Below are 15454 nucleotides of genomic sequence, written 5' to 3'. Positions count from 1 at the left end.
ATTTGATTACCTGAACTGCAGTGATTCTCAACTGGTAGTATTTTACCTACTAGCAGCCATTTCAGAATATCTGGAGTATTTTTGGTTAAGACTGGAGGGAAGGATGTTCTAGGCAGCAGCCCAACCTTTTTGGTACCAGAGACCAGTTTCTTAGACAATTTTTTCATGCACTGGGGATGGGAGGTCGGTTGGGGATGATTCAAGCACATAACATTTATTGTACACTTTATTTCTATTATTATTACATCAGTTCCACCTCATATCATCAGGCATGAAGTCCTGAAGGTTGCGGACCCCTATTCTAGAGGAAGCTAAATGTTTTCCTTTCTGACATGCTAATCTTTGCTGGAATTTGAAGTGTTTTTAACCATTATCCCATTCTATCTTCTGATATTTTAAAAAAAAAAAAAATCACACCCCAAGGAGACTGGTATACTGCCCTGGTCCACCTTCCCAATCCTGTTAATCTTTGAAAACTTACGATCACTACTCTGTTTTCTGCGTATGTCCATAGCCAAAAAGAAAAGTCAAGCTTTACCTTTTATATTGTGAAAACAGGCATTTCTGTTTTCAAAATGAGTCTCATATGGTTTATCAAATGTTGGATATCTCCCACCCTCTGGCTGATGAGTACGCATCCTTACGAAAATTCTAACAGTAACATACTCACATAGTGTCTACTCTATGTACTGTTCTAAGCACTTTATATAAGTCCATTTAGTACTCACATCACCTTTATAAGGAATAAAAAGCTCAATGAAAAAAACTGTAATTAAAAAAAAAAAAATCAGGATTTACTCTAAAGGTAGGTTTCTGGTTTTGGTAATGATAGGTTAGGTAGTTCTGACTAAGTCTTCTGCTTAGGACAACTAGATAAGCTGAGCAAAGATACTAATTAAAAACAAGAACTACTTGAAGGCACTGGGGAATTACCAAAGTATCCCAGAGAAGGAAACCCAGAAAGAGAGATGAGCCTGACATTTGGGACTCTTTTCTCTTCAAAGCCAATTCTGTAACAGGTAAATTTTTAAGACAACAGGAAGCTGAAAATGAGCTTCACAATCTGATGAGGCTGAGGAATCTTAAATATGTCAAAACGGGAGAGCACTGGTTAACAATTCAGGTTTTGTGCTGGGACCCTGAAAGGCTACACCCTAGAGTAAGAATGAAAGAAAAATTCACGAGCCTTCACAGATGACGAAGGCTAACTTCAAAACAGCTCAATTATAACTGGCAAATAGTAATCAGAAATTGCTAGTATCTTCATCTGCCTAACATAAGCAAACAAGTCTTCTGTGAAAAGATACTATTCTGGCCTCAAATCATCACTATAATTTTTCACATACAATATATAGCACTCAAAAGTAACCAAGTATCTAAGGAGACAGAACAGCAATTCCTTGAAAACCAAGGAATGTGGAGAGGATAGCAATAGAACCACAGAAGATTAAGCTAATGGGGTTTTCTGGTACAGATTTGAAGAAAATGACGCTTAATATGCTCAAAGAAATTAGGCTGGTATTTCCAGCTGAGAAATGGACACTTATAAAGACATAAAAATTCTAGTACTGAAAAATGAAGTAAAGGGAATCTCTAACTAAATAGGTAGTTGTACTGGAAAAAGCAGAAGGAAAAACAAGAGAAATGAAAGATGGTATAGTAGATGATATCTAAACTGCGGTAAGGAGAGATAAAAGCATAGTAAACAGAAAAAAGCATAAAAGACTTAAGGGATGTGGTGACAGTTCTAATATAAGTAATCAGAAGAAAAGAGAATGGAGGTAGAAGTAATATCTTAAATTATAGTGACGGATAATTTTCCAAACATGATAGAAGTCTCCAAGTTACAGACTTGAGAAACTGTAAGCAAGTAAATATAAAAAAAAAAAACACAATTAGGCATAGAATTATAAAACTTCTAAAAATCAAAGCAGAGAGAAATATCTTAAAAGCAGACTTAGGGTGGAAAAAATGAGATATTACTTCAAAGGAGCTGCAATGAGACGAACAGCCACTTGACAGAAACAATGAAGGTCAGATCCTTAAGAGGCAGAAAGAAACTACTACCAACCTAAAAACTTTACACTCAGCAAAAATAACCTTTAAAAAAGCTATGCAGACAAAACAAAATGTGTCACTTTCAGACATGCATTACAGGGAATATTAAAATGAGATATTCAGGTAAAAAGAAAGTGGTCCCAGATACAAAAAGGATCTAAAAGCAGCAGAAAGAGTAAATATACAGTTAAAACTAATTAGACTACAAAAATGTCTTTTGAAGTTTAAAAATAATATACAACAATAACAGAAAAGAAGTTAGGATGAAGTGATAAGGGATTAGCGTGTTCTAAGGTCACTGCATTGTTAAGTAGTGGTAAGATCACCATCTACATAAATTGCTTAAGCATGCTGTAAGATGAACCTTGAAGAGTAAAAATGAATAACTGACAAGATAAGGGAGAGTGAGTTAAAAAAAAAAAAAAAAACTCAAGTGAACACAATAAGTTAAAGGAGTATAATAGTAAGAAGATATATTTAAATCCAAAGTAATTATAGTAAACTGACTGAGAATGTCAGACTAGAAAAACTAAAGATAATAGTTTTAAAATATTAGACTAATTTTTAAAATTCTAAGTAGTATAAAAATATTTTTAAATGAAAGATTTAGGTAAAAATTCTTGATTATGAAAATCAACGATGTCACACTTTTCTGAAAAGCTTAAAGAGCCATCTCCTGTAAGCTGTTTAAGAGCTCATCAAATTCTGTGACACCCTAGACTTTGGAGACACCATGGAATCTGATTACAGCTCTAATACTTAGTATCTGTTTAACCTTGGGCAACTTACTTTCTTACCGAACTATAGCTTTTTGTTCTTATCATGGGAATAACCGGAGAAGGCAAAGGCAACCAACTCCAGTACTCTTGCCTGGAAAATCCTATGGATGGAGGTGCCTGGTAGGCAACCGACTCCAGTGTTCTTGCCTGGAGAATCCCAGGGATGGGGGAGCCTAGTGGGCTGCCATTTATGGGGTCACACAGAGTCGGACACGACTGAAGTGACTTAGCAATGGTAATAAAACCTACTTCAAAGGTTAGGTTACAGGAGATAGTGAAAAGCACTCGGCTCCAAGTTTGGCACATAGCTTAATATGGAGGAGAAAATAGCAATCCACTCAAGTATTCTTGCCTGGGAAATCCCATGGACAGAGGAACCTGGTGGGCTACAGTCCATGGGGTTGCAAAGAGTCAGATATGACCACCACTACCCAGAGCTTGGTAAAGGTTACCTATTAAGTTACATGCGAACTATTCACAAGGTGTTCGAGGAAAAACACACATACCACATACATAAACAAACCACATAACGCAACTTAAATTCCTCCTTCCCCCCCGAAAGACTGGAATTTATGCTTTATTTTCTAAAATATTACAAAAATTCAAACATATAGCAAACTGAACACTCCTACACAGATATCCACATCTAGCAAATCCTAACATTTTGCCACAGAAGCTTCATGTTTAATAATGAAAACATTATGGACACAGTGGAAATACTCAGTTTGCTTACCTGGCACTGGATTGCTTCCACTCGATAAGGGTTAAAACTCTTTTGGCATTTGCAACAGAGTTGTTTGAAATAAACCTAAAGAGAAACTTGTCTTTTACACAGGGTTATGTGTACCCTAGGCTCCCAGTTCTTAAGTAATCCATTCCTTCTTGTAGCTTGCTTTTGCCCAATCTCTATGCTGAGGTCTTAAGCTCTTGTGGTGCTATCAGTCACTTTTTCTCATTTTTTGAATCTCATTTTCTTTACCTGTAAAATCGAGACAATGCCACTTCCTTTTTCTATAGTTTTGACAACTACTCAATAATGTTTATAAAGTATTACAGTAAAATTCTTCAGTAAGAAGCAGCTATTATAAGTTTATTCATTGTGCAGACAGAACACTTGAACTTTTGTCCTGGTCTATTTGTCCGTTTCTAATTTTTTCTGTATTTCTCCATTTGAAATTCAAATTAGTTATAGTTACACACCAATCCACGTTTCTAGGCTTTGTGCATTCTCATTTCAATTTATAAACCTTTAAAATCATACTTTGACAACAAGATGCCTTCCCTCTGACAGAGTTAATCATCCCCTCCTCTATTATTTTTGTATCACTTCCATGCCACCACTGCCAATGCACAGATCACCAGTCTCATTTTGTCTGCATCAGTCTTATCAGAATCAATTTCTTCACGATGTCTTGTTCTTTGTATTCTAAAATCATGAGTGTTTGAATTAAACCCACTGTTTTTATTATAGCAAGAAAAGGAAAGTAATTTTAGTTTAGTTAAAATATCTATTTCACCTCCAGGATCTAGTAAATGGCTAGTGCAAAAGAAAAAAAAAAAAACTTTTCATTCACATCTTAGCATACCTCCTTGCTCTCTTCCTCTATACTCCTTAAGTCAGAAAAGCAGCTATCTAAAATGCAACAGCATAGGGGCCTCAAACTCAAATGCTTGTAGAGGTTAATCAGAGAGACTAGGTGTAGGCTGTTGCAAAATGAAGGGCAAGTGCAGAGTGAAGGGACACAGAAGCTGCTCAGTCCCCATCTACTGCTCCTCACACACAAGTGAGGGTGTTTAAAGACCAGAGTCTGACTGTTCAGGAAAACCTAAAAATGCAGAATGTGAAATCTTTCCCAAACGTAATATGTTGACAACTAATTCAAATTAAGGCGTGGAGCCTAAATGAGTCAGTCTCTCAAGGTTAACCTTCACAGTAAATTATTTCTCTCACTGCCCCACCTTGTGGACAGACAATGGAAATTTTCTAGAGCTAAAGCCCAAATCTGTTACAATACACCGACTAAAAAATGATTATACAGGTAGGGGGAATCTGTTGTAGAGCACAAGGAACTCAGTTCAATGCTCTGTAGAGACCTAGATGGGCCGGACTGGGGAAGAGCAGGAAGATCAGGGAGGGAGAGGATATATGTATACATACATCTGATTACCTTGGTTGTACAGCAGAAGCTGACAACACTGTAAGGCAACTATTAATATACCCCAATTAAAAAAAATTATAACAAATCCCAATGTATACAAGGTCAAGAGTTCATCTAAATAAGGTTACATTTTGTCCAAGGCAACTACCAAACCAAATGTAACATCAGGATGTGGTTCAGGAGCTCAAGCTCTTGTGGACAGCCCAATTTCGTTCAGTCCAAACCTTTGCTTAGCACCTACTATGTCCTTAGTACTAAGGCTGCGTTATAATCACGTCCCATTAGGACACAGTCTTCCTGCATTTAACATCCATGCCCGCCTCATTCTTCTCCCGCGTACCACTCACTTTCACTTACCTTATTAGTTCCAGAAATGCACCACACATAAGCACTCTCCCATCTGGTCTTACAATCTTTACAGTGAAAATAGCCATATTTGGGTTCTAAAAACTGCAAATAAGGAGGAAAAATCCTTTACTATCTTGAGGGGTCAAAAGTGAAAGTGAGAACTCAGTGGTGTCCAACTCTTTGTGACCCCATGGGCTGTATACAGTCCTTGGAATTCTCCAGGCCAGAATACTGGAGTGGGTAGCCTTTCCCTTTTCCAGGGGATCTTCCCAACCCAGGGATCAAACCCAGGTCTCACGCATTGCAGGCGGTTTCTTTACCAATTAAGCCACAAGGGAAGCCCTGAGGGGTGAAGGGGGCAGGAGGATAAAAAGCCAGATCCTGCTATCCTTTTGGTTTTTGTATAAGTAAAAACCAGGAAGCTTCCTTAACCTCACTCATAGCTATTCTCAAGGTCAGTACATGAACTCAGCTGTCAAGGACTGATTACTCTGGGACTTTTCTAGCTTCTCTCAGGCTTTTCCAATCTGTTTTCCCCAAGGTCATGAGCACCAGCTGCACAAAGTGAAGATCTGATCACATACTTCACAAACCCAAAACCCCTCTTTTGCCTCATTTGCAACAGCTATGGTTCCCAAACTTTGGGGGTTTCACAGGCTTAAAGTTGGCTCCTCATTTTACCAAAAAGCTGAAGAAACAAAGCAAAAACACAGGGACTTCCCTAGTGGTCCAGTGGTTAAGAATTTGCTTTCCAATATGGGGAGGTGGGTTGGACCCCTAGTGGGAAACTACTGAGCCAGGGGCTCTAGAGCACGAGTCGCAACTAGAGAAAAGCAGGCACGCTGCAAGGAACGATCCCGCGTGCCGCCAGTCAGACCCAAAGCAGTCCAGTCAATAAATTTTAAAAACCCACACAGGACATGTAAAATACATGTTTTCAGAACTTCCTCTCTCCTTTATCAAATAAAGGGAGGAAGCGCAATAAGATTCTGCTCTCATGGGGCCAGAAATGGCGGGGGGAAAAAAGGCTAAGGCTAGGGGAGAGAAAGCTCACCTGGAAGTTGGGCCTCCCAAGCGGCTGGCTGGAGTCTACCGGGGCCGGCTTGCTCTTCCTCTCCCGAGGACTCGAGGAGTCTTCCTCCACCAGCTCCTCACGGGGCTGGAGTTCCTCGGGGGGATCCTCTTCCGACCTTGGTGGTGGTGATGGTGGTGGCAGTGGCGAGGGCGGCTGGACGGCCTTGGGAGGACCCGAGAGCGCCTTCCGCAGTCGCACCTGGCCCCAGTGGCCGGGCCCCGGCGAAGAGACGCCCCAAGCAGACGCGGGTGCACTGTGGCCCGCGCTGGCCCAGGGGGAGAGGCTGTCCAGGGTGCGAGGCCCCAGAGAGCACTGCACGGATTTGCCTACCCGGAGGCTCACCTGCACACCCACATCTTTGGTGTTGGCCTTGCGCAGCCGCAGGCTCAGGCCGGGGTTCATATGGGAGAAAACGGCCATGAGCTGGGCTCTCTTGTAAGGGTCCACGCAGCAATCGGAGGCACTGGAGGGCATCAGCAGCCTGGGCCTGGCCAGGAAAGTGGGGGGAACATTGGTTTGCCTCCAGTGCGGTTGTCTGTGCTCAGAGAGTACAGACTGGCCCAAACGCAGCATGTTCCCATAGCCCGGGTACAAGCTGTAGGGAACACAGAAGACGTGCTCCATCCGACCACCTGGCGCCCAGGCGCAGCGCAATATCCCGAGGCAGTTTGTTTCAGGCCTTGTTTTGTCTTCCACCTTCATCCGCCCCCTTTTTCTCCAGGTCAGGTTGGTTCACGTTCTTCCGGAGCTTCTCCATTTATTTCAGAGTCTGATGAGTGCTGCTGCCTATTACCCAAATTGGAGGAGGGAAGGCGATATCCCTACCTAGAGAGGCCTAATTGCCACCTGATCCCTAATTGGGCTCTCTGCCTCTCAATTCACTGCTCTTGAATCTTTTTTTTTCAAAGCTGTTTTTCATTTAACTTCTTATTCACACACATGTTTTAATTAGCAATTCTAATTTATTCCTATGTATGCATAGTCTTCAGTCATCCGACTCTTGGTGATCCTATGAACTGCAACCCACCAGGCCCCTCTGTCCGTGGGATTCTCCAGGCAAGAATACTGGAGTGGGTTGCCGTGCCCTTCTTCCCAACCCATGGATCGAACCCAGATCTCCTGCACTGCAGGTAGATTCTTTACCATTTGAGCTACCCGGGAAGCTCCAATTTATTCCTATACTGACTTACAGTTTCAGAGACTGTTTTAAAAATAAAAAAGATTGAATACAAGCAGCAAAATTTGAGCTGCTGCACTATTAGAGTGAGCATAAAGAAGACAGTATTATGGCAGGATGCATAAATATAAAAAACCTGGTTCTGCAGCAGCAAGAAGCATAGTTATGGGGGTTGGCGGGACAGTGTATTTAGTGAAAAAATACATTTCAGAGGGTTGTATAACATGCCAACCGTTCTCATTAGTCCACTTTAGTGAGAATTCTCCCCAAAAGGGGAAAAGAAGCAAACTGTTCTTAGAGGTTAAATGCAGACTTAATCACAGGATAGTTAAGTATCTTAAGTAAAAGACTTGAACTGAAACTTGCGCCCTGCATGCTAAATCGCTTCAGTAGTGTTCCACTCTTTGCAACCCCATGGACAGTAGCCCGCCAGGCTCCTCTGTCCACCTGGGCCTTGTTTACTAGACAACTTACTCAACTGGATGATTCAGTTTCCCCATTTGACAATACCAAAAAATTTATAAGATTATCATAAGGTTAAACGTAATATAACTTATAAATCAACTGGATGATTCAGTTTCCCCATCTGACAATACTCAAAAATTTATATTATCATAAGGTTAAATGTGATATTACTTATAAAGCATAAAGAATAACTCACAGATGCTCGTTTAAGAGGTAGCTGTTATTCACTAAAGATCACAGGCCTGGGTATCTGTGCTATTTAGACCTAGATGATCATAAGCTTTTGTATCTATGTGTATTGCAAAGGTGTCTACAGCCAAGGATAATGATCAAACTAAAATGACACCTCAGGTACCAAGTAAATGGCACCCTTTTTCGAATCCAAAGTTGCTTTCACTGTTCATTGGTCAGGAGCCTTTGGATAGTAGCAAGGCCTATGAGCCACTATCACCTTCAGAATCCAGTTGAAAGCTTTCTAGATCCTACAGTAAACACCTGAATTAAGCCTTGTGCTAGTCATAGCCCATACTCTGTGAGTGAGACTGCTGTCTTCCAGGGCAGTTTCAAGAGCAAGTCAGGCACAAAACAGGTGCTTAGTATCCTAGGAGCGTCAAGGATACTAAGGAAGCCTGCAGGAGGAAGTATTATCCAAAACTACAAGAGACTTGAGATAGGCTTAACAACGTTTCAAGCCGGGAGAGTCTCAAGAGGTGTTTGAAATTCTGCTGCCCAACAGCAACACGCAGTCTATAACCAATGTACTCTGGCTTCAAATCTCAGCCCCTTCCACTCTGTAGGGAGCTCTCCGTTGGGCAAGAAGTCATCCGCACCGAATGACCACTGTGGGGTTTTCTAACGTCTGCCCACTTTGGGTGACGCCCTCTTAGTAGAGAACAAAGACTTTTCACAGACCGCAGGCCGCGTCGGGGGCGGGGGCGGCCATCCAAACGAGAGACGAAGCGGAGGAGGGGGAAGGCAGGGCGTATACATGGGGCGTGGTCCCTCCAAACAGCGCGGCTTGGTACTCTGAAGGCTCGGAAGAAGAGAACGAGCATCCCGGCTCTTTCTTTAGCGACTCCGGACTGACACAAGGTTTAGCCCTGGCCACTAGCGGCAGCACTGACGGCGCGGCCAGAGTCTGATTCCGGTGGGCGTTTACGCTGCGTGCTGCGTCATGGCGTCATCGCGTGACATATCCCGAGAGCGGACTTTTGGCGCGAGAATCTGAAACCCGGTGGGCGGAGGTGCGGCTGCTGAAGTTTGCTGTCTGGGGCGGTGGGTGTCCGCGAAGGAGCCTGAGGGATCCGGTTTCTTATCTGAGTACCGGTGCGTTGTGTCAGCCTCCTCTGGCCAAAAAAATAAACCAGCTTCACCTCTGAAGGCGGTTAGTGTTGGCAGGGGTGGAGATGGGCAGCCTTCCGCGGTCTCAGGCGGCGGGGAGCGCCTCCGGTGCTCGGGTGGGAGCCCAGCCTCCTGCCCTCACTGGTCCTTGCCAGTTCCGCACCGACAGGGGGAAGGGACCAGGTCCTCGGCCGGAGGCTCCAGTCCCGCCGCTTCCCGGGGACTCCTTGGCCCAGCTTCGGGCGCCGCTCGGCCCACATGTCCCAGGCTGAAATTTCCTTCATTGGAATCACGATGAAGTTACTTTGCCGGAATATTGCTGTTTTGGAAAATGTTTCATAGCCTGTGGCACATTGTATCTGCCTCATCGCTTAGTCCCCAGGTAGTTGCTGTGTTAACGAAAATTTACTGATTGGGAATTGTTTCCCGGTGTTTTATCTAATATCCCTCTGCTAACTGCGCAGCCACTGGCCGGCCACACGTGACTAGTTAATGAAGATTAAATAATAATTAAAAATTCTGTTCTTGAGCAGACTTGCCACAGTTGAGATGAGTCATGTGGCTAATGGCTGCTCTATTGGACTGCACAAATACAGAATACTTACTTGCCCGCGTTGAGTTCGATTCTTGTCTTAATGTAGCTTCAGGCAGGTTTACCGCTTCCGGTTTTACCTCAGACTCACTTAGCAAGGACTGCATCCGTGTGAAGTGTATTTTGGTGTTCTCTTTTGCAGACTCACCAAACTTTGAAGGAATAGTGTAGATAAAAATGCCGATTGGATGCAAAGAGAGGCCAACTTTTTTTGACATTTTTAAGACGCGATGCAACAAAGCAGGTATTAACAGATTTTTTATATGAATTGATCTTTTACATAGACAAAAATGTTTTCAGAAAAATGTGTAATTATGCATGCTTGTTGAAAAGAATCCAGTGCTTCACGTTTTTGTTTACACCATAAACTGTGCTTTATGAAGTCATAAATCAGAAAAGTAATCATTTACAGTTAACCAAATGATCCGTGTACAACCTGTGGTGGATAAAGAGGAAACTGGCCCCTTGATGAGTAGAACTGTTTTTAAAGCAGAGACTTTCTAGCAAGTCAGAAGCATTAGTAACATAATAGCAGAAGTTGTCCCAACTTTTTGGGACAACTCAGTTCTCCTTACACTCCTAAAATTATTGAGGACTGAGAGCGTTTGTTTTTGTAGGTTACCATATTAGAATTAAAACTAAGAACTTTTAAAAACATTAAGTTAATAACAAAAATAAACTCATTGCATGTTAACATGAATAATATGTTTATGAAAAATAACTTTTCCAAGAAAAATGTGAGGAGTGACATTACTTTAAATTTTGCAGTTCTCTTTACTATCTGGCTCAATAGAAGATAGCTGGATTCTCATGCTTATTCTCAAAGAATTGCATTTAATTCTTTACAATATGTTGTTTGATATAAGTATATGAAGAAAACCATACCTTACACAGAAAATGTAGTTAGAAAAAGGAGTGTTTTTAACTGTTTTCACTTTATTGTGGGTAGTTTTCTTTGGTATTATACCAAACTTAAGTGGGAGTTTCTTAAAAGTTACAATGTGGAATCTGAAACCATGTAATGAATTTTTTGTACTCTTTTTACATTAAATTCAATTAGTCTTTCTTGCTCCTGAATAAATCTTTTACCCATGTTGTGACATCATCCATGGTTGATTATTTGAAAAATACTGATGTTCTGAATTACACAAATATACCAAACATTGACACATTCCATTAGACATTATTAAAAAATCACATTGGTTACTTCACTGATCTCATCAGAAAAGTCTTTTCAGTTCAGGTTGGGAATATGTCAAGCTCACAGAGAACAAAGTTCTAATTCTCATTTGAAAACTCACATTTTATCTTTGGCAGCAAACTGTTGTTTTCCCTGCAGTAACAGGACATTTCAAGAAAATGTCCACCAAATACCCAACTCAGAATAACTTAGTCATTCTTTCTAGCAAAAATGGCTTTCCATGAAAAGTGCTAATTCAACTCACAACTCATCACATGAGTGCTTTTTCCAAATAACTATTGTACTTCAGTATGCAGAAATGGTTTTATGTGTGCTCTCCATTTTGTCACTAAGGACACTTTAAGTTAAACTTGCTTTTTTGATTTTTTGTAACAAGTTCCTGGTGATGAAAAATATAGTAACTCCTAGTACAGTTTGTGGCCACTGCCATGATTCAGGCAAAGCTGTCACCAATTTTACCCACCACTGCTGTAAATGTCAACATTGGGAAAAAGGCAAATGATGTCTAATATGAAAACAGTTTTGACCTTACAGACCCCTTGAAAGGGTCTTGGGGAACCTCCCCCGAAGTGGTCCACAGACCACATTTTGAGAACCACTAATTTAAGTACAGAACATAAGAGAAATTTTGTTCTCTAACAGAGATTCTATTCCACTTGATTTGTGAGTCTGTATGTCTTGTGTACCTATAGATTTGTCACAGCCATTTATGTAGTATTGTATCTGTGGGTTGCATTCTTACTGTGGATGATTTTTATTTCTGAATCATGAATATAAAAGAAGACTTTAGAAGAGCTAATATAGCTAATAATCTTGTAAAAAATTTCTGTTCTACCTTACTACAGATTGATAAAAGAACAGACTAATGAACTTGTTGAACTCATTATTGACTACATAAGTATTAATACATCTTTCTTACACAAACGTTACTGACCAGGGAAGCTTCAGTATTTACTTGTATAACAAATCACTGGTGTTAGCTTCTGCAAAAATCCTCCAGTTAATAATATGTTAATTAGTATGTCTTAAATGTAATTCACCAGAGAAGGCAATGGCAACCCGCTCCAGTACTCTTGCCTGGAAAATCCCATGGACGGAGGAGCCTGGTATGCTGTAGTCCATGGGGTCGCTAGGAGTCGGAGACACTGAGCAACTTCACTTTCACTTTTCACTTTCATGCATTGGAGAAGGAAATGGCAACCCACTCCAGTGTTCTTGCCTGGAGAATCCCAGGGACAAGGGAGCCTGGTGGGCTGCCGTCTGGGGTTGCACAGAGTCAGACATGACTGAAGCGACTTAGCAGCAGCAGCAAATGTAATTCACAGTCAAAATCTCAAGCATCCTTTTCTGTATCATAATCTTCACTGGCTCATGGGTTTTATTGTGTCATGATTTTTATTTTCCTTACAGATTTAGGACCAATAAGCCTTAATTGGTTTGAAGAACTTTCTTCAGAAGCTCCACCCTGTAATTCTGAACTTTCAGAAGAATTAGAATATAAAATTAGCAGTTACGAAACAAACCCATTTAAAACACCACAAAGGAAACCTTATCATCAGTTGGCTTCAACTCCTGTAATATTCAAAGAGCAAAGTCTAACTCTGCCACTGTACCAATCTCCTTTAAAGGAATTACATAAATTCAGATTGGATTCAGGTAAGTAATGTGATGTAGTTGACTAGGAAAATATGACCAGTAATTCAGACAAACCTGTGCTAAAAATCCCAATTCTGTTGTTAACTATATCAGGTTGGTCAGATCGATCTCTCTGGCCACTTTCCTCACCTGAAAAGTGGAAATGATTAAAATACTACCTAGGTTTAGATTAAATAAAATGTAGGTCCTTCATAAATGTTCCTTTTTGTCCTTCCTTTGATTAATATATGCTCCCCACTGAGACTTGATAAATTATATCTTTCCTATATAGAAAAACCTAGGGCTTGTTTTGATGTTGAACTAAACTATTTTTGCAGGCCGTCAAAGAGGACAGAGGTTTTTTATTTTAACAATAGCTATAATGTCTTTTGATTTCGTAGCACTTTCTCTGGCCTGCATGCCAGGTGTTTACAACTTATCATATAAGAAGATTATATATTTATCACTTGCTTAAGTAACATACTCTTTCTTTGGAGTAGTACTCTAGTAAGAGGAGCTAACAGTATACAAATTATGTACAGTTTAAGGTTGAATGTGGTACATGTCAGAAGAAAAGTACAGAAGTATAATGAGAATTAAGAAAGAAAGCATAAATAGTATTGAGGGCAGTTAAGGGAATAATTCAACTGAATTAAACCTTGCAGAATAAGTGAGATTCAGAAATTTGAAGATGGAGTAGAGTGGGCATGTTCTAGGCATAGGAAGAACATGAGGAAGAATATGTAGTTTGTGAAGTTAATATCAAGTAATTCAGACTGGAGTGTTGTATGTTTGAAAAGGACTGGTAAATAACGTGATGCTTACAAAAAAAAAAAGCAGATCGGTGGTAGACATTGAATGCTAGGCTAAAGAAATTAAATTTATTTGATAAGTTGTTGAACAGAGAAAACAAATGTAAATTTAATCATGCTACTTCCTGCTTCAAACCTATGATTACCTTCTTTTGCCCTTATGATAAAATCCAGACTCTTTAATATGATCTACAAGGTCCTTTATAATTTGTTCTCTCATTAATGCTTGCCTCATCTTGCCATAATTTCCTTTTTACACACTCTCAGTTTACCATTCAGTGATACTGAATTTTGTTTTCTGGAACTACAGGGAGGCCTGGCATGCTGCAATTCATGGGGTCGCAAAGAGTCGGACACGACTGAGTGACTGAACTGAACTGATGCTCTGTGGCTCTTTACATATTGTTACCACTGCCTAGTACTTACTTTTTAAGCTTTTGCCTAGCTAATTGACACTCGTCTTTCAGATCTTGACTCATCTCTCTAGGAAGTATACTTCCTAGCTTCTAAGAAGTATTCTGTTTCACTTACTTAGCTTCTAGTGAAGGAATCTTACTTAAGCAATTGTCCTATGATAAGTGCTATGAAAGAGGAAACTCATGGGATTAGGAAGTGCACACATGAAAGGGAGTGTAGGTAATGGGCAAAGATTTTCTTATATGTTATTGCATACCTAATGGCATACATAGTAGGTGTTCAGTAAGTATTTGTAGAATAAATGAATATCTTGTTTAGAAAGCCTAAAGATTTGGCAGCTGTCTTTGGAGATGTGCTTTTCAAAATGTGATGCCTGGACCATTAGACTCTCCTGAACTGCTGATTGAAAAAGACAATTCCAAGCACTTAGCTGAATCTGTTCAATTAAAATCTCTGGAAATAAAGGTTATGATGGTACATTTTAAACTAATTGGTGACTCATAGAAGACAAGACTGCAGGCATTGAGATTAATTCAGTTCAGTTACTCAGTCGTGTCCAACTCTTTGCAACCCCATGAATCGCAGCACACCAGGCCTCCCTGTCCATCACCAACTCCTGGAGTTCACTCAAACTAATGTCCATCAAGTTGGTGATGCTATAGAACCATCTCATCCTCTGTCGTCCCCTTCTCCTCCCGCCTTCAATCTTTCCCAGCATCAGGGTATTCTCCAGTGAGTCAACTCTTTGCATGAGGTGGCCAAAGTATTAGAGTTTCAGCTTCAGCATCAGTCCTTCCAACGAACACCCAGGACTGATATCAAATAGCAGACATATATATAATGTTCCAGGTGATGGGAGGCAAGTGCCTGAGTTAGAATAATGGTCATGAAAGTAGATACGGAAGGTAGAAATAGGGGACCCTGCAGTAACCTTAATACAGAGAATTCACAAGAAAGGATCAAATCATAGGTCCAGGGCATGACTGAGAACATAGTAGTGACATTCGTAGAAATTGTAAGTTCTGGGGGAAAAGCTGGTTTGAGAGAGAAGAGGTTTGAAAGGATTGAAAAAAAGGTAGGTTTGGACTGCAATTTTAGATAGTACTGGGATGTGAAGGTGGCGATGTCCTGAGAACTTTTGGGGAATATAAGTCTGAAGCTAAAGAAAGAATACAGGTGGGAGAGAAAGCTGTAGGAATCAACTCTGAAAAGTGAAAAAGTCATCACATCTGGTGAGAAAATTGATCATGATGAGGGCTAGGATAGAGCCTTAGGGAACGTGAAACGAATGAAATGTGGAAATCATCCATTTGAGAAAGGGAATCATCCATTCAACAAACATCCTGTGCTTACTTTGTGCCTAGTAGCTTGCTTGGCATTAAGGATACAAACATA

At 40.6% G+C, this 15454-nt stretch overlaps 2 protein-coding genes across 16 annotated transcripts in view; one reads left to right on the top strand and one right to left on the bottom strand.

Annotated features, from left to right (window-relative positions):
• Positions 1 to 9212, bottom strand: part of ZAR1L (zygote arrest 1 like) — a 90837-nt gene extending 81625 nt beyond the window's left edge. For 13 of the 15 annotated variants that reach the window (XR_005725683.1, XR_005725677.1, XR_005725676.1 and 10 more), the window contains exons 1-3: positions 6399 to 9210; positions 5354 to 5446; positions 3571 to 3645 (exon numbers count right to left, since the gene is read on the bottom strand). Coding sequence is in view for 1 of the 15 variants with exons in the window: in XM_040267123.1 (XP_040123057.1) it covers positions 3571 to 3645; positions 5354 to 5446; positions 6399 to 7121 (891 nt within the window). In the remaining 14 variants the exon portion in view is untranslated. Of the gene's footprint in view, positions 1 to 3570; positions 3646 to 5353; positions 5447 to 6398 lie in introns of all 15 variants that reach the window. The other 2 variants (XM_040267123.1, XR_005725687.1) reach the window with 2 other exon arrangements.
• A 72-nt stretch (positions 9213 to 9284) lies between these two features.
• The window catches only part of BRCA2 (BRCA2 DNA repair associated), a 53691-nt gene continuing 47521 nt past the window's right edge, over positions 9285 to 15454 (top strand). The window contains exons 1-3 of the mRNA XM_040267129.1: positions 9285 to 9445; positions 10137 to 10238; positions 12606 to 12851. Of these exons, the coding sequence (XP_040123063.1) occupies positions 10172 to 10238; positions 12606 to 12851 (313 nt within the window). The 5' untranslated portion in view covers positions 9285 to 9445; positions 10137 to 10171. The remainder of the gene's footprint in view (positions 9446 to 10136; positions 10239 to 12605; positions 12852 to 15454) is intronic.

The sequence above is a fragment of the Oryx dammah genome, unplaced genomic scaffold, assembly GCF_014754425.2.
Source record: "Oryx dammah isolate SB20612 unplaced genomic scaffold, SCBI_Odam_1.1 HiC_scaffold_24, whole genome shotgun sequence".
Classification (NCBI taxonomy): domain Eukaryota; kingdom Metazoa; phylum Chordata; class Mammalia; order Artiodactyla; family Bovidae; genus Oryx; species Oryx dammah.
This window is presented reverse-complemented; position numbering and strand designations above follow the sequence as displayed.